This window comes from Myotis myotis, unplaced genomic scaffold (genome assembly GCF_014108235.1).
Source record: "Myotis myotis isolate mMyoMyo1 unplaced genomic scaffold, mMyoMyo1.p scaffold_m19_p_41, whole genome shotgun sequence".
NCBI lineage: Eukaryota > Metazoa > Chordata > Mammalia > Chiroptera > Vespertilionidae > Myotis > Myotis myotis.
Window position 1 is genome coordinate 1,711,293 of NW_023416348.1, and position 24,197 is coordinate 1,735,489.

At 67.5% G+C, this 24,197-nt stretch overlaps 2 protein-coding genes across 6 annotated transcripts in view; one reads left to right on the top strand and one right to left on the bottom strand.

Annotated features, from left to right (window-relative positions):
* BRF1 (BRF1 RNA polymerase III transcription initiation factor subunit) overlaps positions 1–24,197 on the bottom strand; it is a 46,724-nt gene that overhangs the window by 3,785 nt on the left and 18,742 nt on the right. For 2 of the 5 annotated variants that reach the window (XM_036306350.1, XM_036306348.1), the window contains 15 exons: positions 23,810–23,841; positions 22,153–22,225; positions 15,767–15,916; positions 14,943–15,036; positions 14,148–14,274; positions 13,703–13,742; positions 13,330–13,422; positions 9,709–9,978; positions 8,516–8,577; positions 8,160–8,241; positions 8,032–8,087; positions 7,038–7,288; positions 6,358–6,409; positions 5,726–5,903; positions 3,135–5,328 (listed from right to left, as the gene is read on the bottom strand). In XM_036306350.1, the coding sequence (XP_036162243.1) occupies positions 5,291–5,328; positions 5,726–5,903; positions 6,358–6,409; positions 7,038–7,288; positions 8,032–8,087; positions 8,160–8,241; positions 8,516–8,577; positions 9,709–9,978; positions 13,330–13,422; positions 13,703–13,742; positions 14,148–14,274; positions 14,943–15,036; positions 15,767–15,916; positions 22,153–22,225; positions 23,810–23,841 (1,598 nt within the window). In that variant the 3' untranslated portion in view covers positions 3,135–5,290. Of the gene's footprint in view, positions 1–3,134; positions 5,329–5,725; positions 5,904–6,357; positions 6,410–7,037; positions 7,289–8,031; positions 8,088–8,159; positions 8,242–8,515; positions 8,578–9,708; positions 9,979–13,329; positions 13,423–13,702; positions 13,743–14,147; positions 14,275–14,942; positions 15,037–15,766; positions 15,917–22,152; positions 22,226–23,809; positions 23,842–24,197 lie in introns of those variants that run through there. The other 3 variants (XR_004967186.1, XR_004967187.1, XM_036306349.1) reach the window with 3 other exon arrangements.
* On the top strand, positions 18,902–21,323 carry BTBD6 (BTB domain containing 6). The gene is made up of 4 exons (XM_036306351.1): positions 18,902–19,355; positions 19,433–19,523; positions 19,644–19,762; positions 19,891–21,323. The coding sequence occupies exons 1-4, from the start codon at positions 18,991–18,993 to the stop codon at positions 20,921–20,923; spliced, it is 1,608 nt and encodes a 535-aa protein (XP_036162244.1). The 5' UTR covers positions 18,902–18,990; the 3' UTR covers positions 20,924–21,323.

The following is a 24,197-nucleotide window of genomic DNA, read 5'->3' on the forward strand; positions in this document are numbered from 1 at the left end:
ATGGCAGACTGACCAGAGGAGCGGCTGCGCTGGCCCAGCTTCGCGCCCCGCCCGGCCCCGGCCCAGGGCGCCCCGGGAGGTGCCGCTGCCTCTGACCCTAGGCCGGGGCGGCCTCGGCTCGGAGCGTTTCCGCCCGCCCGGCCCCGCAGGAAGTGGCCGCCTCCCGAACAAAGGGGCCGGCGGACAATGGCCATTGAATTGGGCCGGGGCGCTCGCGCACGGACGGGCCGCCAGCTGCCCGCGCAGATAAGACCCCGCGCGCTGCGCCCGGACCCGCCGCTGGAGGCTGCGGCCCCGCCCCCAGGAGGCGGCCGAGGGGACCAATCCGGGAGCTCGCCGGGCGGCCGCCCCGCCCCTCCACCTGGCCCCGCCCCCAGGCCTGCCCGGCGCGCACGGCCGGGGAGTCGGGCTCGCTGCAAGGGGGGGCGGGGGGGGGCGGCGCAGCGCGACACGACAGACGGGACCCCTGGCACCAGCCAGCAGGCCGTGCCCTCAACAAGCTCCTGGCTTGGTGGGCGCCTACCCCCGGACAGATGGTACAGGGAGGGCGGTCAGGACAGGGCCCAGGAGAGGGCTGACCGGCCAGGGAGCGCTAGTGGGCAAGGAAGGCTTCTTGGAGGAGGTGACACTGTGTTAGGTTTCTCAGGGGAGGAGGGAGCATCCCAGGCATAAGTCCGAGTCGGGGAGAAGCCAGGTGTTTGCAGAAGGGCGGGGGGCGGGGGGGGGTGGCCCACGGGGGGCTGGGTGTGCCCAGGCTGTGGGCAAGGCCTCCACCAGCACTCGTTGGCACCACCCTGACACCTGCTGCCCCTCAGGCCTGCCCTGGTGCAGTGGCTGTGAAGTGGCCATAAGCGGCCAGCCCTGGCAGAGAGAGGGCACACTGTGTCCTTCCTGGGGCGGCCAGGCTGTGGACACTGGGGCCTGCACAGGCATATGCAGGCCCACCAGCCCTGCCCAGCACTGGGCCCTGCCCTCAGGCCACAGGCAGTGGGAGGCCAGTGGCTTCTGACTCTGGGGCTCCCAGTTCACAGTGACTCACCGAGAGCCCACCCTGGGGACATCCTGAGCCCTCCTGCCCCGGCCTGCACCTGGCTGGCTGCACTGAGCACCCTATCCCGGGAGCCCTGCCCTCCTGCACCCACCAGCACCCCCCCATGCCAGGACCCACCGGAGCAGAGCACACGGGTCCACCTCTGCCACACACCTGCTCCCACCCACACGCGTGGCTGCACCCCCTGAAACCACCAGGACACCCAGCCTCTGGGGACCCTGCCCCTCCCACCCTGAGGCTCTGGCCCCTCTCCTCCTGCCTCGCTCACCCCCCCCCCCCACCTGCCCCAGGTGGGTGGCCCACTTGCCTCTCTGTGCCTCAGTGTGGCCTGACCAGCTGCTCCTTGGGACCCAGTGGGCCCCTCCCCCTCCCCCCACAGCACCTCGCCCCGAGCACCGGGCACCCTGGGTAAGAACAGAACTGAAACGGGACGGGAATGAGGCCACGGCTCATCTTGGTCTGATCATGCAGGGCCGTCCCTGTGTCAGGGCACCGCCCTGGGGCAGATGTAAAGGAACCAGCGGTCTGGGGGGGGCTCCTTCCCAAAGAAGGAGGGGGGCTCCTCACAGCACTGACACCCCCCCCCCCGCCCCCCCAAACACACACACACACACATACCCTGCAGGAGGCTCCCTGTCCTCTCAGGCCCACCTGGCCATCCTGCAGCGCCACCTGCTGGCCGGGGTCGGGACCGAGTGCCCTCTGACTTGCAGAGCCTGAGGTGCTGGGCATGGCTGTGCGGGGCCTCCTTAGGCTGTGCCCTGCACCCGCGGCCACCATGCCCTCCCCAGCACCCAGAGACCCGGGCCGGGCGGGGCCTTGGATGCACCCCAGGCTGCTGAGCTCTGGACCCGCACGCCGTGCGGCCTCCACGCAGCCACTTGGCAGTGAGTAAGCTGGGAGCCGCCTGTGGGGCTGGAGGGAGTGTTCCGGGAAAGGGCTTTGATGGGGAGGGGGCCTGGCTGCAGGGGCGTGGGAGACGCAGGGCAGCTGTCTCTGTGAGCGCGTAGGTGTGTGCACGTGCCCACTGGCTGAGGCCGCGTGCGTCGGTGCCCATCTGCCCCCACCTCTGGCACCTGCCCTTACCCTGGGTCCCTGTCCAAACCTGGCCCTGCTGACCCACGGCCTCCTGCCCCAGGGGCATCCCCCCAGCCGCAGGCTCAGCTCCACCTGATGTGATGCCAAGGCCCGGGCAGGGGGAGGGGCCACGGCGGCCACCACCCTCTACCTGCTGGGCAGCCTTTTCCCAGGCCCCCCACGGCGGCCCCTCACAGGCAAGGCCCACTCGCTGACCTCGAGTGGGGAAGCAAGGACAGTCCTGCCCGGGCAGCCCCTCACGGCCAGGACACAGGCTGGGGGGGGCGGGTGCTGCCTCCGGCCACAGGCTTGGCCTCCTGGTCCCCCTCCAGCTGAGCAGCCGTGGCCTCCACCATGGACACGACCCTCCCGCCCACAGCCCCTCCTCAGGCCACAGCAGCGTCCGCCGCTCAGCCAGTCAGCTGGGCAGTGTCAGTGCTGGGTTAGGGTCAGGGTTGTGCCAGGGCCAGGGTCAGGGCTGGTCCCACCGTCTGGGGCCCTGCCCTCCCAGGTCCCCAAGGACCCATTGTGTGGGACGGCGGCTTCCTGAGCAGCGCCCACTCCCAGCAGGAAAGCCATGAGCCTGCTCTGCCCTCTCAAGGGCTGGGCACCTGAGCCTGACGCCGCAGAGCCCCTCAGCCCCCACCCCTTGCCAGCCTGGCAGGGGCCCAAGCCTCCCCAGGGACCGGCCAACCCTCCAGGCACGTAGGCGCTAACTGGTCACGGAAGCTGGCAGCCACAGGCAGGCACGCCCCACCCAGCACCGGGCTGGGCACCACCCCCATGGGAACCAAGTGGACCCTCAGTGTCCCCCAGGGGCCAGGGCACACGTGCAAGATGGCTGTGTCCTGCTGCAGGGCCAGGCCCTGGCGATGGCCCCTGGCAGGCCGGGGACAGGCCACGTGGTACGGCCCTGCGGGCAGGCGGCCTGTGGCAGAGCCGAGCAGCCACAACAGCACCACGTGTGAGGCTGGGCGCGGGGACAGATCGAGGCCGGCCGAGGACGCGCACAGGACTGCGGTCTTGCAGGTTGTGGCTTTTATTACTCGGGGAACGGGGTGTCCTTGGATGCAGGGCACCGGGTTGGGGCTTGGGGACAGGAAGACGGGTGGGGACCAGCCTGGGCAGAAGGTCAGTGCCTGCTCCTGCCTCCAGGCTGTGCTGAGGGCCACCAGGGGGCGGGCAGGTGGCTGTGGGGTGGAGGCGTGAAGACCTCCTGGGTTAGCCAAGCAGGACCTGCGGGCACGGACCCCTGGTAACTGTCCCTCTGGGTCTGAGCAGCCAGAGTGAGTTCCTGAGTCAACCCGCTGGGACCCTGGAGCCTGGGGGTAGGGGGCGGGGAGCGCTCCACACCACTCCCCGGGCCAAGTCCCTCAGCGGCAGAGTGGGCTGCAGGCCCGGCTGACCCTGACCCGCCGCCACTCGACCTGTGGGCCCCTCTCCACGTAGCAGCTGGGCCAGACCCACCTCGGCCTCTGCCCCCCTCGAGCACCAGGGAGCCGAGGGCCTGAGGGGGTGCGGCCTGCTGGCTGGGCCTCAGGGTGAGGGCGGCTGGTCTTGGGGAGCTGGACAGCGGGCGGTGGGGCTGACAGCAGGCCGGCAGGGCTCCAGAGGCGGAGCCATCGGTGGACTCTTGCCTCGCGGAGGCCTCCGTAGTCTTGGTAGCATCGGCCGGGCGGCCTGCTGGGACTGGGGAGTCAGGAGTGTGGGCCCAGCTGGTGACCTTGGGCGGTCACTCACGCCCCAGTCCTCTTGGCCTCATGGAGACCTGCCAGGAGCCAGGCAGGAGCCCAAGTTACCTCCAGCGCTTGCTCTGACCTTGACCCTGAGACGTTAGAGCGGCCTCTGCTCAGCAAGGGTCAGGGAGGCCCCAGACCCCGTCCCTCTGTGAGCCCTGGCGGTGCCCACCCTGCAGCCCACCTAGCAGGGCTGAGATGGGAGTGCCCTGTGCCAACCCCAAGGAGGATGCTCAGAGCAGCCGCTGGAGGGTCGCCCCCCAGGCCGCTCCGGCCAGCAGCTGGAGGGACCTGGCCTTCGGGCCGATGTGCAGATGGCATGTGAGTGCTGGGGCCACCGCCTGCCTCCTCCCTGGGCCTGGTGGAGCAGGTCACCTGGGGTCGCAGGGTGGACGGAGGAGCACGCAGCCTGCAGGGTGTGGTAGTGGTGGCCTGCACTGGGGGGCTGTCCACAGCCTGCTGGCACCTGCCAGCCGCTGGCTGCTCGCTTGGGGCCTTGCCCCATCGCCCCGTTGGGCACCCACCACCCAGCAGGTGCTCCAGCAGCGCCTGTCAGCCCCGTGTCCTGGGTGCGGGACCTGCGCTAGGGCCTGCTCAAGTGCTCATCTCACCCTCGGGCAGCTGTCCCGCACCAGACCCTCCGCCCTCACCTCGACTTCTGCTTCAGCGCACACCCGCCATGCCGCCCGCCCCGCACTCCCCTCCAGCCCCACCTGCCCTCGCAGACATGTGGCCTCCAGTCCCAACTTGCAGCCTTTGCTGCACCCAGCAGGGGCCCAGCCCCCCAGGAGACTGAGTGCTGGGGGAGCAGGGTGGGGGCGGGGCCTGGCCGCGGGGCCGTTCAGGGCCTGGGAACTCTCTAGAGCAGGGCGGCCAGGCTCAGGGCCCTGCCTGCCCGCCTCCCCTCCCTCTGGATGCTGGGCCCGATGCCAGCTCAGATGTGAGCGCCCACCTCTCCTGGCTCTGGACTCTGGGTGCAGCTCTGGGCGGGCCAGGGCCCGGCGGCGGGAGGGAGCCGAGGACGGCAGCTGGAGCCGAGGGCTGAGCACAGCGCTTCCCAGCGACAGGGAGCACGGAGAGCTGAGAGCCGTGTCCTGGAGCCCAGCCCGGCCTCCACGCACTCGGACGAGCCGCTGGGCCTCCGGGGCCTCGGTTTCCTCACGGGAACACGACAGTCCCGCCTGCAGAGGGTCTCAGGCCGTGAGACCCGCGCCCGACAGTCACGCAGGCCCGTTCAGGCCCGCGCTGCGAGGCCCACGCCGTGCATTGCTCAAAACATGGCGCCAGCACAAGTGCCGGGACGTCCCTCGTGACCACGACGAGGCTGCGGGGCAGGCGAGGCCACGCTCACACCTGGGTTGGGGCCTGACCCGGCCTGGCCCCTCGGAAGCCAGGGTCCGCCACGGACGCTGCGTGTGCGATCACCTCAGTAGCCGTCATCGTCGTCGCCGTCACAGCCATAATCTGCAGAGAAAGACGGGGCCGCTGAGCACCTGCAGCCCGGCACCAGGCCCCGCCCCCAAGGCTCCAGCTCCAGCGGTGGCCTCGGCCCCACAGGCCCCACAGTTGATGGAAAGTCCCGCTATGGTCTCTGCGGGTCCTGGGGGCCGATGGCCTGGCACGTGGGCGGTGGGGGCCTGGCTTCAGGTCAAAGGCCTGTGTGAGGTGCACTGTGAGGTGGGTGGGACCCCTACATCTCGTCTGTGGGCATCACTCCCGGGCACCCCGGGCCCCGGTCTCCCAGGGGCAGACTTGGCCAGTCTATCTTGCCCACCTAGGGCCTCAAAACCCATAGTCCGCTCCGTCCAGAGTCCCTCCCCGGGTCGCAGGGGCAGGAAGTCCAGCCCCGCGGGGCCCTCACCGCTGCCGCCCATCATCTGCAGGGCACTGACGCAGGGCTCCCCGTCCTCCTCCTCGGGGTCAGGGTCCTCCTCCTCGGCGTCCTCCTCGGGGTGGTACGACACAGGCCCGCTCTCCACCAGCACCGCCGCGGGCCTCCCCGGGTCGCAGCCGCGGGCGGGGGGGTTTGGGGGCAGGGTCTGCGAGTGAGGGGACAGCTCTGAACAAGGCTCCGGGCCACCCCCAGGGACGCTGACCGGCCCCTCCTGAGCCTGCACCTGCAGCTGCTCTGCGACCCCTGGGGACCCCTCTCCTGACAGTAAGGAGTGAAGACCCTGCCCCGGCCGGGAGGGCCGTCCCCAGACCAGGCCTCCATCCTCAGAGGGACGCCGGCAGGACGGCTGTGCCCGGGACTCTGGCCTTACTTCCCAGAGGCTCTCCGACAGCCCAGGACACGGCCGCAGGCTGGCAGGACTGCAGGAGGCCTGGAGGACTCAGCTTGCGGGCCCCAGGCCCCCCGGACACTCCTCCCCGTGCCCAGGGCGTTAGAACCCCCTCTGCCCGCTGAGCAGCGTGGCCTGTCCCAGCTCCTCACTCCCACGTCTGCGGGGCTGCTGCTCCCCGAGGCCCCGCCCTGGCTGTGTCCACACACACCTCTCCCAAGGCTGCCTTCTTAGCCGCCTGTGTGGACACCATTGGCCTCAACCTGAAAGCAAGCACAGGAGGGGGTGAGGGGGTGAGGGGGGCACGGGAGGGGGTGAGGGGGGCACGGGAGGGGGTGAGGGGGGCACAGGAGGGGGTGAGGGGGGGCACAGGAGGGGGGCAGGAGGAGCACTCTTGGGCCCAAGTCTGCTTTTCTCCTCCCAGCAAACAGCTCTGGCTGCCCCCACACAGGTCAGGGTTGGCACCCTCCAGGCCCACAGCAGGGGGCACCCAACTTGTGCTAAGAGCACCCCTCCCCCCGGCCTGCTTTCCCTCCCCATACCCTCCAAACACAGAGCCAGGGCACCTTTCCCGCTGTCACCTGCGAGGGGCCAAGCGGGGACCACAGCGCTCCCACCTGAGGCAGGCTCCCCTCCGGCCCAGGAGCCCCACACCCAGGGCTGGTGGCAGGAGGCGGGGTGGCGGCGCAGAGCCCATGCACAGCCCTTAGCCCATCCCTCCGTCCCTCCGGGCACAGCTGAGGGGAGCTGGAGGGACCAGGGGACAGGCTGCACCCACATGGGCCCAGCCCCGCACTGGGTTTGAGCCGGCCAGGGCAGTGGACACCATGCCAGCACTGACACGGTCCCTGGCACACGGCTCCCGCCCCAGCCCAGCCCCCGGCCCAGCACCTTTTCCCCACGCTGGCCACAGGGTCGGCCCCGCTCCTGCCGGCTGGCTTCTTCCTCCGAGGCAGCTTCCTGGCCCCGGCCCTGTCCTCGGGCCCCGCGTCCGGCCGCTGCGCGCCGCCCTTGCTGTCCAGGTCGCGGAGCACGCTGTAGTTGATCTTGCTGGAGATGCGCTTCTGCTCCAGCATCTTCTCGATGGCCTCGCCGGCTGTGCTGGCCTGGATCGGCTCCTTGCGCTTGCACGGCTTCTTGGGCTGCGGGAGGCGCCAGCGTTACCCCCAACCCACAAGGTGCTGCCCAGGGCTCCAGGGAAGGAGGGGCTCAGCCACCCCCAGGCTGCGCCCACCTCCTCCTCTCAGGATGGGGAAGGGGCCTGAGCCCCCGCCCCACTGCACCTCCCCAGTGAGGGGGGACTGCCCCAGCCCACCACGCGGCCCCTCCCCTGCCGGCCGGGGCCAAAGAGAGAGGGCAGAGCAGAGCGCCTGGGCTGGGCTGTCACCAGCGGGGAGGGTGGGCCCTGGACGCGTCCTGGCGCTGAGCTGAGACCCTGCAGGAGCCGCCTCTGCCTCTCCACCCACCAGCCTCCTGAGCAGCCCCCCACGGACCAGCTCCAGGCCCCAACCCTGACCCTGCTCCTGGCCTCCTGGCCTCCCAGCCTCCCTCTCTCTGGGTCCAGAGGTTTGCGAGCTCAGCCTTTTGGCTGCCGCGACGCCCGCCTGCCACACGCAAGCTCCTGTCTCTTCTCTGTCGGTTACAGGCCTGACCACTCCCCCAGGCAGCTCCAGCCAGACTACCGTCCAACCACAGAGGAGCCACTCAGCCACGTTACTGTGACCACACAGGACGGGCAGCCAGGCAGCAGCGGGGCAGGGCAGGCCGGCCCTCTGAGGCCCCGAGGCCCCACAGCCTGCCTGGGACTTCCCCACCGGAGTGCACAGCCGGCACCGGCCCCCACGCCAGCCCCACTCGTCAGGGCAGTGGTTCCGGCAGCGCCCACCTTCTGCTCCTTGTAGATGCCCAGCTCCTTCTCCTTGGCGATGCGGGCTTCCTTCTCTGAAAGGCCAACAGCAGCTGGTCAGCGAGGCCCCCCCTCCCACCCGGGGCGCCAGGGCGGGCGGCACTCACCCCGCTGCTCCCGCAGGTACTCAGCGTTCTCCCGCATCCACAGCTCAGCCTTCACGCGGGCTTCTGCCTCGTTCAGGATGTACTGGGGAGCACAGCGCGCCTGAGGGCTCGCTCACCTGGGCGCTGGGCCTCCCCCCAGGAGGTGCAGGGACACCTTTCCACGGCGCTCCCAGCCCTGGGCAGCTCACAGGTCAGTGCTGGGTCCTCAGGATGGGCGGCCTTCCTGCCGCAGGGCCTGCACCCGGCCCGGTGGGGCCCCTGTGGGCCCCTGTGGGCCTCTGGGTCAGGGGTCCCCAGGCCCGGAGAAGCACCAGCCCCCGGCAGGGCGCGCCTGGGAGGGTGCCGAGCACACTCACCCTGTCGATCTCCAGGTCGTCGATGCCGCTGAGGTCCAGCTCGCCGTCCCCAGAAGCGTCTTCTAGAGGGAAGCACAGCGGTCAGCAGGCTCTGGCCCCACTCCACCCCATGCTCTCCGGGCTATCGAACTCCGCTTCCTCCTCACCAGCCACGGGGCTGGCGCTGCTCCTGCGTGTGCGTGTGCATGTGCGTGCACAGGGAGAGGAGCTACGACCCCGGCACAGAGGGAGCAAGTTCTACCCCCACGGGCTGCCGGGGCCTCTCCCCGCCTCTGCTGAGCCCCTGCTATCAGCCCACAGCAGGCATCTGGGGCCCCCCAGGCACTCCAAGGCACCCCTTGTTCTCAGCTCCGGCCAGAATGGCCTCTGCTCCAGGGTCCAGAGTCCCCGCTGCCTCAGGACCTCTGCCCCAGGCCTGCGGGACCTGCCCAGGGTCCATGCACACAGAGCCCCTTTGTGAGGTGACCTGACAGATTTAACTGTCATGCCACCGCCCCTCCCCCAGGCCACCACAGCCATTGGGCAAGCCGCCCTGCCACGCCTGCCACGCACATGGTGAACCTCAGGCAGCCAAACAGCTTTGCTGAGCAGTGCCCAGGGGTTGGACCCTCCACGGGGGAGTCAGGGCCGCCTTACGCAGGGCCTGGTCCCAGCAGAGGAGCAGGACCTGCCGTTGGAAGTGACCTGAGGGAACCAAAGTCCCTTCCCGGGGCGGGAGCCCCTGTGCCTGCTCAGTGGGTCACTGTGGGGCTGGGGCTCAGCAGGCGATGTCTGTCTGACCATGGAGACCGTGCCCTCAGCCGGCACGGCCCCACCAGCTTAGACAGGGCAGAGGATGGGCACAGGGTGCCAGGCTCCGTCCCCAGGGCCCTTTGTGACACGTGGCCATGACTTCTCAGCTAAGATCTGCCCACAGGACGCCTGTGCACAGTGCCTCTGGGTCACAGGGGGCAGGAGGGAGCCTGTGGCCACACCTCACAGAGGGCTCTGCCCAGGACCCGAGCCACAGGCCAGCAGACAAGGGTCCCAGAGAGTGATGCCCTGCTGGCAGCGGAGTGTCAGCACCCGCCGGGGTCACTGCTCACAGCCTGCAAGGTGGCCGCAGTGCCCTCCAGCAAGCCCACGCGCCTGAGGGGCAACCCACACCCACCACACCCAGAACCCCGCCTGCCCGCCCGCCCGCCCGCACTCACTGGGCTCCTGGCTCTGCGAGGAGATGCACTCGCGGATGGAGTCTGAGATGCCCAGGCTGGCCGCGGTGGGCAGGGGCCCGAGCAGGGACTCCAGGGCAGGGGGCTGGCCGCTCCCACTGGGGCTGCCCGCGGCCTCCGCGCTGCCGGGAACGCCGCCACCGAGCAGCTCCCGGTAGAAGTCCTTGTTCAGGTGGCTGGCAGCGGCCTCCAGCTCCTCGTCCTCGGCGTCCTCCTCGCCGAACAAGCTGGCCGTGGTGTCCTCGATGGGGCCTGGGGCACAGTCCGCCCGTCAGCCCACAGGGGCCAGGCCCCCGCTGTGGGAACACTCCCACGGCCCCGCGGGCGCTCCCGCCGCTAACTGAGCTCCTGAGGACAAAAGCGCCTCCGTGGCTTTGTCACAAAGGGCGCCCGCCCGCCGTCCACGCCACCGACCCCGGCTACGCCTCACGCCTCACGCCTCAGGCGAAGTTAACACAAGACGCCACAGGCTCGAACGCAGTAGCTCGGAGGACCCCCCCAGCGACAGCAGAGGCCTCTGAGCCTGGGACTCCTCCCCGAGGGCCTCTTCCTACTGATTCTTAGCAAGTGGGCGGAGGGGAGAAGAGAGGGAAACCGCTGAGAGACACCTCGCTGGGCTGCCTCCCACACGCCCTCTGGCCAGGGCTGGGATCGAGCTGCAACCCAGGTACGTGCCCTTGACGGGAATCGAACCCGTGACCTTTCAGTCCAAGGGCTGACGCTCCATCCACTGAGCCAAGCTGGCCCGGGCACGTTTGAGTTTAGATGAAGCAAAAACTTCTTAGAAATGGCACTGAACGCAGAATCCACAAAACCGATCAATCGAATTTCATCAGAACTGGAGACAACGCACAGACTTACTGCAAAGCACACGGCTGACCAGGACGTGTGTCTACGAGACGAAGAACTCACACTCCCTGCCGAGGACACGCCCGTCAAAAGTGGCCAGACTCAGCCGGGGAGACCGCTGTGCGCGAGTGAGCACGTGCCCCCAGGACGACGGGCGGCCACGTGGGCAGCAGAAGGGGCGGGGGTTCTCGGACACACGCGTTCGCCCCCTTGGCCCTGGCCCAGGAGGGCACACTGTCCGCACGAGGTGGTGGGGAACGTCCACAGCGCTCAGTGCCGTCCAACACTGTCCTCAGCCGGCCGGCCGGGTCAGCACCGCCGCCTGGAGAGGGACAGGCGCTGCCGGGGACGAGGCCAAGACCAAGCAACAGCGGAGGGGGCATGGGCCCTGCGGGGGAGCAGTCACTTGGCCGCCGCCCACAGCGCAGGCCCCTGGGGAAGGGCGCCTGGACTCCGAGGGCTCCTCACGACGGGGGCTCAGGTGGCGCGAGTGTCATGCTTCCATCCTGACACGCGTCCCTTGGGACAACCACTCGCTCCCCAGACAGCAGGGCAGTCACGTGGGGACCACGGGCTGGACATTCCGGTGGCTCCGCCCTGCGCACGCAGCACGCGCCTGAGGGAGGGAGGGCCGCCTCCTGCTGGCTGCCTCCCAGCCGCCCCAGCACCCACTGGGAATCGCTTCCCGCCCCATGTCACCAGGGCACAGCGACGCAGGACAGCACACGCAGCCGTGGCCGCCATGGGCTCCCAGGCATGGCTCAGGAGGGGGACCCAGGAGCGGCCCCGCAGCCAAGGCGGCCGGCCGTCCTGCTCCATGGGCGCTGAGCCTGGGTGGTCGGTGGGCTGCCCCGCCCGCCGCCCTGACCACGCAGCCGCGGTGCGGGAGGGGGTGGCGAGGAGGCTGGAGAGAGGAGGAGCATGGGAAACATCCGGGAAACTGGTGGACAAACACGACACCAGGCCGGGGCAGAGAACACCCCAGAAACAACCTCGCTCAGACCACGAGGGCGCTGCACCCACACGGCCAGCGCAGGGTCACAGATGGGGCCCTGTGTCCATGGGGCTTAGAAAGCGGAGTCGTGGCCGCAGACAACCCCACAGGGGTGGAGCCCAGGCCTAGGGCGTCACCCATGATGTCCGCCAGACACGCAGGGCACGGCTCACAGGAGGGACAGCGCCAGCAGCACTGCCCGCATCACGCGATGAGTGCGCAACACAGAAGGCACCTCCCATCCGCCCCGGAGCTTCCACCGTCTCCCGCGGCTCGAGCACCGAGGAGAAACGGGACCTGTGCTGGGAGCGCAGGCGGCCCTGCGTGCTCAGCCCAGTTGCAGGAGAGACCACGGCTCAAACACAAGACGCAGCAGCAGCAGCGGCAGGTCCATGTAAAGCCAGTGACGGACGTGCACTAACCCATCAAGAAAAACCCAGAAACAAAGCTACGAACAATAACAAAATAAGACAGAAAACGACCGTGGAACAATAAGATCAAAAGTAACCTAACAGCCGGGCCAGTGTGGCTCAGTGGTTGAGCATCAACCTATGAATTAGGAGGTCAGGGTTCGATTCCCGGTCAGGGCAAATGCCCGGGTTGCAGGCTCCATCCCGGTGTGGGGCATGCAGGAGGCACCTGACCAATGATTCTCTCTCATCGCTGATGTTTCTCTCTTTCCCTTCCTCTCTAAAATCAGCAAGAATATATATATTTTTTAAAGTATCCTAAGAGCCCTGCTAGTGTGGCTCAGCAGTTAGAGCGTTGGTCCGGGCACCAAAGGGTTGGAGGTTCGATTCCCAGTCAAGGGCAGGCACCTGGGTTGTGGATTTCCTCCCGCCTACGGTGCCAAGAGGCAACCAATCGATGTGTCTCTCTCACATCGTTGTCTCTCTCCCGCCTTGGTTCTCTCTGAAAAAGCTACGGAGAAAATGCGCCGAAACCGGTTTGGCTCAGTGGATAGAGCGTCGGCCTGCGGACTAAAGGGTCCCAGGTTCGATTCCGGTCGGGGGCATGTACCTGGGTTGCGGGCATATCCCCAGTAGGAGATGTGCAGGAGGCAGCTGATCGATGTTTCTCTCATCGATGTTTCTGGCTCTCTGTCTCTCTCCCTTCCTCTCTGTGAAAAATCAATAAAATATATTTAAAAAAAAAAAAAAAAGAAAAAGAAAATGCCCTCAGGTGAGAATTCACAACAAACAGCCCTGACCCACTTGGTCCATCCTGTGCAGAAGGGGAACAGGCTGGAGGCAGGACTCAGCCCTGGAGAGGAGCCAGGGCGCCTGCCGCCCAGACGGAGTGTCAGGGCAGCACGCCACCACCTGCTCCCGGGCCTGAGGCCGGGCACAGGGACCTGCCCAGAGCTGCCCAACCTGGACAGGGCTGAGCCCTGGGCAGGGGGACGAGGGGGCGACAAGAGAAACATGAAACCACACGGGCACCACGCTGTGCAGGACGCCACAGCAGCTCTGCAGGCGCGAGGGGCCCTGAGGGTGCCTGGGGTGGGGCTGGACAGGACGGGCACCGAGGGGCACCGTGGAAAGGGGCCCAAGGGGCCTGCGGCTGCATAGCCAGGGCTGAGCTCTACCCACGGGCAGTGAGCGGGGCCGGCCTGCATCTGAGAACAAGAGCCCGAGGGGACGTCAGCCCAGAAGGCGAGTGGACTGGCTGCTGGGAGCTGCTCAGCGCAGGGCCTAGAGCCCGGGCAGGGGACACAGGCTGTGGTGACAGGGCGGACAGGGAGGGGCGGGCGCACTCACCGTCTCTCGCCAGGCTGGCCAGCGCCCCCTTGGCCTTGGGCCGGCTGTTTTCGAGTTCAGTCTCGATTTCGTCCTGGTAGCTGGAGATTTCCCCTGAGGGACCAGTGAAGAGCAGGAAGTGAACACAAACCCCTTTCCTGGACCAAGGTGTCTGCGGGCAGGACAGATGGAGGGGTCTGCGGGCAGGACAGAGCGAGGGGTCTGCGGGCAGGACAGAGCGAGGGGTCTGCGGGCAGGACAGAGCGAGGGGTCTGCGGGCAGGACAGAGCGAGGGGTCTGCGGGCAGGACAGAGCGAGGGGTCTGCGGGCAGGACAGAGCGAGGGGTCTGCGGGCAGGACAGAGCGAGGGGTCTGCGGGCAGGACGCTGCTCACCTTCCACTTCCTCCAGTTTTCTCGACAGGACTTGTTCCAGCTGAAAACCAAGAGACGAGACCTGAGCTGAGGGCCAGGAGTGACCAGGATGTCAGCCGGACGCGGTGCCTGCAGGCCGTTACTGGCACAGGGCCCGACGCCCACCTTGCTGGGAACACGCTTCACGGGGCTGATCAAAGGCCAGGGCCGCAGGGTCAGGGCCCGGGGTCCCGACCAGGGGACGTGTGCACAGCTGTCTAGACAAACCTCCCAGGCCCACGCCAGTCGCCCCGGGGGACAGCCTGGGAAGGGGATCCCTGTGCCCCTCCCCCCGGACCGCCATGTGCACCTCTCCCCACACACGGGCACGCATGCAGACCACCGTGTTGCAACACAGACGTGCAGCGTTAGGTCGCAGAACCGAGCGCTGACCGGGAGGCGCAGGCCGCTGCGCGGGTGGGCCCACCTGCTTCGCCCGCAGCTTCCGCTGGCCAGCCGTGTACGACGGGGGGTCACACTCCTCCTCCAGGTCGATCTTCATGAACTCGTCCACGGTCAGCTGACTGGTGGGGGTGTCTTCGAATTCCGTGAGCCTAAGACAGAGATGGGACAGGCGCCCTGCTGCCCTGCACAGCACTGACGCCGGCAGTTTAGGGCGCGGCCCCGGCAGTGCCCCGCCTGGCCCTCCGGCAGCCTGTCTGTCCTGCTCAGTCCTGCCCACAGCTCAAGCCCGACTGGGAGCAAGGTGGATGGAGAGGCCGGGAGGAAGGCTGCCGGGTGGCCGTGTCCCTGAAGGTTAGCTCCCAGCACCCTGCACCCTCCCAAACGTGTGCGAGAATTAAAAGAACTGCAAGCGGAAGAGGCACTCACGGCCCATCCGCCTGTGACAACACGGGGGACAGGCGGCAGCTACGGCCTGTGCAGCCGAGCCGGGCGGCCGGGGCCTCACTGGGCCACTCGGTACGCGGACCTGGGGCCTGTGTTTGAGCTCAGCTTCCTCAGGTGACAGTCACACCGAACAGGACACGGTGAGGCCGCCCTCAGTGCCCGTTCCTGACCCGCTTGAGCCTGGGCAATTCTATAAACTGCCGCCCACCTGACCTGCTCAGAGGGGCCGCCAACTGCCGACGGCCTGGGTGAGGCCCCAGGAGGGACCTGGGCAGGGAGAGGGCGGCCCCTCTGCGCTGGGGCCCCGACCAGCAGGCCGGGCGGAGCCGGAAGGAGGACGCAGCCTGCCCCGAGCCTGCGCACGGCCACCCACCTCTTCCTCAGCGTGGACTCGCACACCTTGACCACGCTGATGACCTCTTTGACGGTTCTCCGGAAGTCGTGCATCCTGGCTGCGACCAGAAGTGCTGGGAAGGAAGCAGGGGTGAGGCAGCAGAACCGGTGCCTGCGACCCAGACGTCAGCTCCCTGCACTGGGCGCTCTGTCCTGTCCGTGGTGGCTCAGGCCAGAGCGGGTGTCAGACCCTGAGATCCACACGCCGCTGCCGGGCTCACACGTGCACGCGTGCTGCCCACCCTCCGCGGTGAGGCAACCAGCACGTGTCCTGCGGACCCGGAGCCGCAGAGCCGTCAGCAGCGCTGGCCTGCGTGGAAGTGGAACTGAGGCCTCAGGGCCTGGGACGGGAGGGCCTGTGCTGGGCAGGTGGCCCGGCGGCGGGGGCTGGTCCTGGACGGAATGACCAAGGGCCTCGGGCAGCGTGTGCCCGCTGGAGCTGATGGGGGCGCAGGGGCCCTTGGCGTCCCAGGAAGGAGTGGGCCCTGGGCACTGGGCACGGGGCCAAGAGGAAGGCAGGGGACTCCAGATCCAGGGCTCCAACAGACCCAAAGGCGTCTGCGGGCAGCTGCCACTGGATACACTGGACAGCTGACCCCTGGGGGCCAGGGAGCCAACCCGAAAGCAGGCACCCCAGCCGTCAAGCCCCAGGTCCCGCCCCTGCCCCGGCCGGTGGAGGGCACCTGGGAGCAGGTGGGAGCCCGAGAGGGTGCAGGAGGCTGGGAGGCAGCTCTGGAGACAACCCAGCACCCCCGGCGGCAGGGTCAGGGCAGAAGCCCCCGCGGGCGGCCAGCAGGCCCGTACCTGCCCCGCAGAGGCCCGAGGGGCGCCGGCCGGTGTGCATCCAGTCCCGCTTCATCCTCTGCAGGAGCCTCATGGCCGTCATGGACACCTCGTGGTTCTTCTCGCCGAACTCCAGCAGGTGGGCGAAGCGCGGGATGTACAGGCAGGGGTCTGCGCAGACACGCGCCTCAGCGCAGGCCGGCCCCTCGGCCTCGCCCCCCGCCCCCACAGGCTCCCCAGGACCCTCCCCTGGAACCTGCAGCCCCTGCCTCAGGGAGGGGTCCTGGCCGCCACCGCCCCAGGCTGGGCGGCTGCTGCCTATGGGCGCTGCGAGGCCGAGCCCACTTGTGACGCGCTTATTGGCTGACGCCCCTCCCTGCGCCCTTTTGTCTGCGTGTGTGCCTTCGCCCAAGTGCCTGCTCCCTGAGGGAGGCGGCCGGCTTGGGGGACAGCGCACAGAGGCCACTCGCAGGCGCGCCCCAGGCCAGCTCTGCGCTGGGACGAGGCTTTCTGGGGCCTCCAGCCTCTGAGACAGCAGCACCCACCACCCACCAAGTGGACAACCACGGCAGGCCCAGCTGGACGGAGGGCTGTGCGGGCCGGTGACGCAGCACACGGGGGAGACCGGGGACAGGACTGTCCCAGAAAGCCTTGCTCCCGGGGCTGCTGGGGGAGAGGGCAGAGGGCAGGCTGGGAGGCCCGGGAGGCACAGGAGGGGCTGGTGAGGGTATTACAGCCCCCACAGCAGCAGGCAGAGGGGACAGGCCCGGCCGTGCCGCCCTCCGTCCATGGGGCTTCCGTGCCTGAGCTGGGCCTGGGCGTCCCGAGACCCTCCAAGCGCTGCCACCCAAAGGTTCGAGGCCACAGACAGTGGCACCAGCCCCTGAAGCAGCGCGTCCCTGAGGGACTGCGTGGACCCCAGCGACCCGTGTCGCACCACCAGACCCACCGCCGTCCAGTCAGCACAGGCGGCTGTGCCTCTTCCCTGTTCCAGGTGCGCAGATGGCAGAGCTCAGGCGCCCAAGGCCACATGCCCTGTGGCCACCACGGCGACTGGGGCTTGAGCCCAGGCAGCCAGGAGCCACAGCCCACGTCCGCCATGGTGTCTCACTCTGGATTCGTTTGGGGTTTATTTTTTTCTTTTACGGTTTATTTACTTTCCAAAAATCTTGTTGAAAGCATTACGGGCGTCCCCTTTTTTCCCCACTAACCCTTTCTAGCCGCCCCCCCCCCCCCCAGGCATTCACCACACGTGGTGAGTCCGTGGGCTCTGCAGACTCCACACAAGGTCTTTGGTTCATCTCTGCCCCTCCCACCCCCACGCCCCGCCTTCCCTCTGAGATTTGTGTCTGTGTGTGTGTGTGTGATTTGGATTCCAAAAAATATTTTGGGGAGAAAAGCAAGATATGTTTTAAAAATAACGTAACTGTTAAGAATTCTAACTACTTTTAAAAAACATAAGCCATCAGAGCAGGGGGTGAAAAGTGATTAAAAGAGCCCGTCCTGGTGGGGGCGGGGCTTTGGCATAACTTTAAAAATACTGGTAAAGACAAACCCACCAGGAGAGGGGGTGCCGGGAGGGACAGGACATGTGGACGGGAAGGGAACGGGCGAAAGCGGCAAACCCCACACACAGCACAAGACCTGAGTGGGACTCATCGCTCGGAGAGAAGGCAAACTCAGGGTGTGTCTGAGAGACACTGAAGCGAAGCAGAAATGCCCAGAGCGGAGGGGGGCCGCGCCTCACAGCAGGGCCGTCCGTTGGCGGCGTGCAGGGCAGTCAAAGGTGCAGAGGAAATAAGCACCTCACAGGCAAGACAGACACCCGGAGGGACAGCGAGAGCGAAGCACAGCAGAAAGTGCTGGAAACAAGTTCCAATCCAACAACGTGAGACTTTCGCACAAACCCTGAGCTGACTGACAAGGGGAAACAGGCGACCCCGTGTTTACCCATGTCCTCGGCCCTGCCGGGTGCTGGACGGTTGGAGCGTCACCCCGACGGGCCACGGCTGTGGGTTTGACCCATGGTCGGGCCGCGTGCAAGAGTAACCCAGTGAGTGCACACGTGGGAGGAACATCAAACCCATGTTTCTCCCCGCCCCCCTCAGTTCCATTTTTAAAAAAATATATATTCCATTGATTTTTTACAGAGAGGAAGGGAGAGAGACAGAGAGTCAGAAACCTCAATGAGAGAGAAACATCGATCAGCTGCCTCCTGCACACCCCCCACTGGGGATGTGCCCGCAACCCAGGTACATGCCCTTGACCAGAATCGAACCCGGGACCCTTCAGTCTGCAGGCCGACGCTCTATCCACTGAGTCAGACTGGCCAGGGCTCTCAGCTCCATTGTTAAAACAGGCCCTGACCGTGCAGCTCAGCTGGTTGGAGCGTGTCCTGCACACCAAGAGGTGCGGGTTCATCCCCGTCAGGCCCAGGCCCAGGCCCAGGCCGCGATCCCATCCTCGGTGGGGCGGGCGATTACGAGAGGCAGCTGATCAACGTTCCTCTCACATCCACGTTCCTCGCTCTAAAGTAAGAACATACGTCCTCAGGTGAGGATTTCTGGAAAGGCACTAAGGGGGGAAGTGTTTTCAGGTCACCCGTCTGATAGGGATTAACACCGGGAACGCAAAGAACCCCGAGGATTGGTTAACAGCAAAAACCTGATTAGAAAACGGGGAGAAGCCCTGGCCAGGCAGGTCCCCACGGCCCGCCGGCGGGCGGGACCCCAGCTGGGCGCACACAGGACCCGCCACTGAGCCCTGGCGGCGGCTCAGCGGGGAGCCTCCTGTCCACGCACCGAGGGGCGGGCTGGATCGGTGGGGAGCGCGTACCGTAAAGCAGCCGGGTCGCGCAAGTCAGCCCGTAAACAAACGTTTAAAAAGAAAGAGAAGGGGCCGAGGGTGTGGAGCATCCCTGCTCCAAGGAAGTCACCTGGAGCCGGGGCACAGCTCCAAGGCCGGCCCTGCCCTGGGCCCTAGCAGTCCCGCGGGACACGGGGCCACAGGACCACCAGGACGCGGGGCAGGGAACGCCGCCTCCACCGCCTGACCGCCGAGGGGCGGGGCCGCGGGCGCGCTCGTCGTGCGTGGGGGGCAGAGCCAGCCCCGGGGGCGGGGCCGCGGGCGCGCACGTCACCGCGGGGCGGGACGGGGAGGGGCGGGCCCGGGCGCGGTGACGCGCAGCTGGACCGGCGCCCCCAGCGGCGGGGCAGGCGGCGGGCGAGGGAGCGGGGCCCGGGCCCATGCTGCTGCCCCTGGCCTGTCTGCACGGCCGGGTGGCGCAGTGTCTGGCCGCGCTCCTGGTGCTGGCGGAGCCCACCCCGAGGCTCCGGCGCGGCCCACGGACGCCCGGCACCCCGCCCCCGCGCGCCAAGGCCCTGCCCGTGAAGATGGCCGCGGAGCTGTACGCGCCCGCCGCCTCCGCCGCCGCCGCCGCCGCCACCGCCACGGACATTGCCAACAGCAACGCCGCCGCCGCGGTCAGGAAGGGCCCGCCCAGCGCCCCGCCGCCGGCCCCGCCGCCGCCCCCGCCCGCGCTGCCCGCGCCCGACAACAACAACGCGGAGAGCCCCAACTGGCAGTCCTGCCACCCGACCCTGCGCGAGAGGTGAGCCGCCCGCCGCGCCGCGCCCTCGCCCGCCCGCCTCCGCGCCCCGAGCCCAGCCCGTGCCTTTCCCTTTGCAGGAACGCGCTCCTCTTCAACAACGAGCTCATGGCCGACGTCCACTTCGTGGTGGGGCCCCCGGGCGGGGCCCAGAGAGTGCCTGCCCACAAGGTTGGTGGCGGCTTGGCCCTGGAGCGCCCCAAGGCGCTAGGCCGTTTCCCGGTGGCGAGCTGACCGCCTGCCCCGCGAGGGTGGGAGGCCCGGGCTCAGGGCGGCTTCTCTCCCGCACAGTACGTCCTGGCCGTCGGTAGCTCCGTCTTCTATGCCATGTTCTACGGGGACCTGGCAGAAGTCAAGCCCGAGATCCACATCCCCGACGTGGAGCCCGCGGCCTTCCTCATCATGCTCAAGTAAGGGGGCTCCCCTAGCGAAGGGCGGTGGTCCCACCGCCTGGCGCCCCCGCCAGCCTCCGGGAGGGGAAGTCCCAAGGGCCCGTGCCCGCTGCCCGGGCGGCCTGTGACCGTCCCTGCCCTGCTAGGTACATGTACAGCGATGAGATTGACCTGGAGGCGGACACCGTGCTGGCCACGCTCTACGCAGCTAAGAAGTACATCGTCCCCGCGCTGGCGAAGGCCTGCGTGCACTTCCTGGAGACCAGCCTGGAGGCCAAGAACGCCTGTGTGCTGCTGTCGCAGAGCCGGCTGTTTGAGGAGCCCGAGCTGACCCAGCGCTGCTGGGAGGTCATCGACGCACAGGCGGAGATGGCCCTGCGGTCCGAGGGCTTCTGCGAGATCGACTGGCAGACCCTGGAGGTCGTCGTCACCCGGGAGGCCCTCAACACCAAGGAGGCGGTGGTCTTCGAGGCCGTGCTCAACTGGGCCGAGGCCGAGTGCAAGCGGCAGGGCCTGCCCGCCACCCCGCGCAACAAGAGGCACGTCCTGGGGCCGGCCCTCTACCTGGTCCGCATCCCGACCATGACCCTGGAGGAGTTTGCCAACGGCGCCGCCCAGTCGGACATCCTGACACTGGAGGAGACACACAACATCTTCCTGTGGTACACGGCGGCCAACAAGCCCCCGCTCGACTTCCCGCTGACCAAGAGGCGGGGCCTGGCCCCGCAGAGGTGCCACCGCTTCCAGTCCTCGGCCTACCGCAGCAACCAGTGGCGCTACCGGGGGCGCTGCGACAGCATCCAGTTCGCGGCGGACAGGAGGGTGTTCGTGGCGGGGCTGGGCCTGTACGGGTCCAGCTCCGGGAAGGCCGAGTACAGCGTGAAGATCGAGCTCAAGCGCCTGGGGGTGGTCCTCGCCCAGAGCCTGACCAGGTTCGTGTCCGACGGCTCCAGCAGCACCTTCCCGGTCTGGTTCGAGCACCCGGTGCAGGTGGAGCAGGACACCTTCTACACGGCCAGCGCCGTGCTGGACGGCAGCGAGCTCAGCTACTTCGGGCAGGAGGGCCTGACGGAGGTGCAGTGCGGGAAGGTGACCTTCCAGTTCCAGTGCTCCTCCGACAGCACCAACGGCACCGGCGTGCAGGGTGGGCAGATCCCCGAGCTCATCTTCTACGCCTGAGGCCGCGGGTGGGCGGGCGCTGGGGGGACGGGGCCGCACGCTTTCTCCCCGGCAGGACAGGCTTCAGGACTCCAGACCGTTTGTGCGCAGCTGGCTGTAGCCAGAGGTATAAGCGAGACGTTTCCACACGGCCAGAGCCCGGGTTCTGAGCCTCATCACATCTCCTGCACATTGGGGTGCACACTCAGGTGGAGGGCAGATTTGGGGGCGGGGGGCAGCCCGGACCCCACTGGGGGTGCCCACACCACCTGCTAGATGGTCGTCCCTCCCACCCTCCTAGATCTTGTTCTGAGTTGTTCTAAGCTTAAGACCTTCCCACCAAATCTAAAACCTGGGAAAAGTCATTTAATATCGTTTCTCTTGGGTTTTAATAAAGTGAGAGCCACAGGCAGATAAGGTGCTGCAGTGTGCTCAGTTCTCAGCCGCCCGGCAGTGGAGGAGAAACCTACGTGCGTAACAGTGCTCACTGGTCAGAAGCAGCTGCGGCCCAGGGCTGCAGCCAGAATGCTCTGGAAAAGGCCAGAAGTCTTGCGCTTGGTTCCGTGTCCTAGTTGCTCAGACGAAGCTCTACGCTAGGACGGACTCGGATTCGAGGGGGGGGGGGCCTCGCAAGGTCCCAGGGTCCAGCCCCTGGAACATGCCTGGCAGCGGGAACGCCCCCCAGGTGCGCTGCGGGGCGGCAGGCTCTGGCCTCCAACAGCACTCTCCCTGGGCCGTTGCTTTGCTTCTGGGAACGTAGCAGGATTCCCGGGGGGCGGGGGGGGGACGGCGACACTCAGCGGGGAGCCCGTCCTGCAGCCCTGCAGCCTCCAGGCCCTCCTACCGGACCCTGCCTGCCCAGCCCGGGGACCGTCCCCTGGGTGATCCGGGCCTGCTCTCCTGGACGCCAACAGGCACAGGAAGAGGCCTGCCCAGCAGACAAAACCGTGCTCCTGGCAGAGCTCCGCCACACAGGCGGCTGTGCGTGCCGAGGTCCACCTGCCCGGGCACCTGGCTGCCCGGCGCTCTCCCCACGCGCTGTAGCACCCACCCCGCCCGCTGTCTGCACCCTCGTCCACACTCACAGAGGACTGACTGACTGCAGCGTTTTGGTTTTAAATCAGAAATAACCGTCACTGCTGAGCTCCTGGCAGCATCAGGGACACGTTTCTTACCTCGCCCTGTGCTCACCCTCGCACACCCCCCTCCAACCCTCCTGGGCGCTGGCCCAGCACGCGGGCCCTGCCTACCTATCGCGGGCGCGTTGATGCAGAGCTCTCTGGCCAGCAGGAGGAACGTCTTCCCCAGCACGTACACGTTCACCTGTGGAGAGCCGGGGGGGGGGGGGGGGCGTTTGTATGAGGAAATGTCTGCTTTATCCCTTCAGAACGTGCACTTCCCTGTCCAGCCTCTGAAGAACCCTCTGCGGCCCCCAGTCCGGCCTCCTCCAGCCCAGCAGGCCGTGGTGCCAGGGGGTCCCGCGGCTCCTGCTGGAGGGTCCCACCTGAGTCCACCAGGGAGTGCTGGGCCTCGGGGGCTGTGAGTAAGAACAAAACGGGAGCCCAGCCCTCGGCCTCTTCGTTCCCTCTCAGTGGGCAGCCCTGGCCGTCCCCTCTCAGTGGGCAGCCCTGGCCGTCCCCTCTCAGTGGGCAGCCCTGGCCGTCCCCTCTCAGTGGGCAGCCCTGGCCGTTCCCTCTCAATGGGCAGCCCTGGCCGTGTGAGCTCCCAGGGTGAGGCCCTCACAGGGCAGGCTCCTCCCCCCGGAGCTTCAGGTCTGAGCAAAACGTGTGTCCAGCCTGAACCTGCGGGTCAGCACAGGGACTCCTGTGGGCCCCGGTTCGGCCCCCGGTGAGCGGGACCATCCACTCCAACCGCCCTCTTCGTCTGGACACCCGAATGGCTCCCCATTTCCAAAGCCGGGACGTGAGGAACTACCAGAATACACCCGCCAGCAGGCCCCGGGCACTTCCTGCCGCCTTGCCGGGCAGGTGCCGGTGCCGAGGAAGCCGCCTGCCCTGGGCGCCCGCACGTGCGGTGCCGATTCTCACCCCGGGGCTCTTCCCGCAGGACCTGTGAGGCCCCGCCGTCGGGCGGCTGGGGAACGGCAGCACCTGAGGTGAAAGTCTGCCTGCCCGTCGGCCCAGGCCCTGAACCTGGGGACACTGGATCGGGGCGAGCTTCGCCCACAGGGTGGGATGTGGGGACCCTGCTCCCGCATCCTGTCTGTCCTCAATGGCACGGCTTCTCTTTCGGGCCCCTCAGTGGATGGTCACCATGGGCTGACCCAGGGCAGGGGACATGCAGAACCTCAACGGCCTGGCCCCGCCCCCGAGTGTCCCACCTGCTCTGTCCCTCCTACTGGGCCCCCCGTCACAGTCAGCCTTTGGAGATGAGGTCCTACAGCAGTGGTTCTCAACCTTGGCTGCACATTAGAACCACCTGGGAATCTTCTTAAAATCCTGATTTCTGGGCCTCATCCTCCGGAAATCCTGTTTCTTTGTTCTGGGGAGGAGCCACAACATCAGTAAGAAAGAAACAGAATTTCCGGAGGACGAGGCCCAGAAATCAGGATTTTAAAAGATTCCCAGGGGATTCTGATGTGCAGCCCAGACTGAGAACCACTGCCCCACAGGAAGGCGCTTCCTGGTACCCAGGAGGTGAGTTCCTCTGAACTGACTGTGGATACAGGTTTGGAGGTTGTTTAAAGCGTCCACGTGGGTCCGTTGTTTTCCTTTAAAAGAACTGCCCTTGCCTAAGACCAAGTCCCACCTGGGTCTCTCCACCGGTGCTGAGGCTGGGAAAACAGGGACCCCCGGTCCAGTGCCCCCACCAGAGAGCACGCCCTCGTGTGTCCCTCACCTATGGACCCCCCGCATCCCCGAGGACAAGGGACTCAGAGGGACTCACCTGGAGCAGGTCGCTGAGGTCCAGGAGCATGTCTGCAGGAGAGTCAAGGAGCAGTGCACCTGGGAATCTACACTGGCGCCATCTCGGGGGGAAAGGCGGCAGCAGGTGACAGCCTCCCAGCAGGACAGGGAGAGCCCACCCATCAGGTGTCCCTGCACCAGGGGGTCCCCGGCACAAGTGCGCGGCAGCATCACTGAGGACTCAGGGCTGGGACAGGCTGTGCCCGAGGGGCGGCCGGGGGACGGGCACGGCCCTGTGCTGGCTCTTGGCGGATGATTCAGACGCCACCAGAACAGGCCCTAGAGACTCAGAAGAGGCACACGAACCTGCTCGAGCCGCTGAGGCGAGCTTGTCAAACGAGAGTGCTGCCGGATCTGCGGCGCTGGGT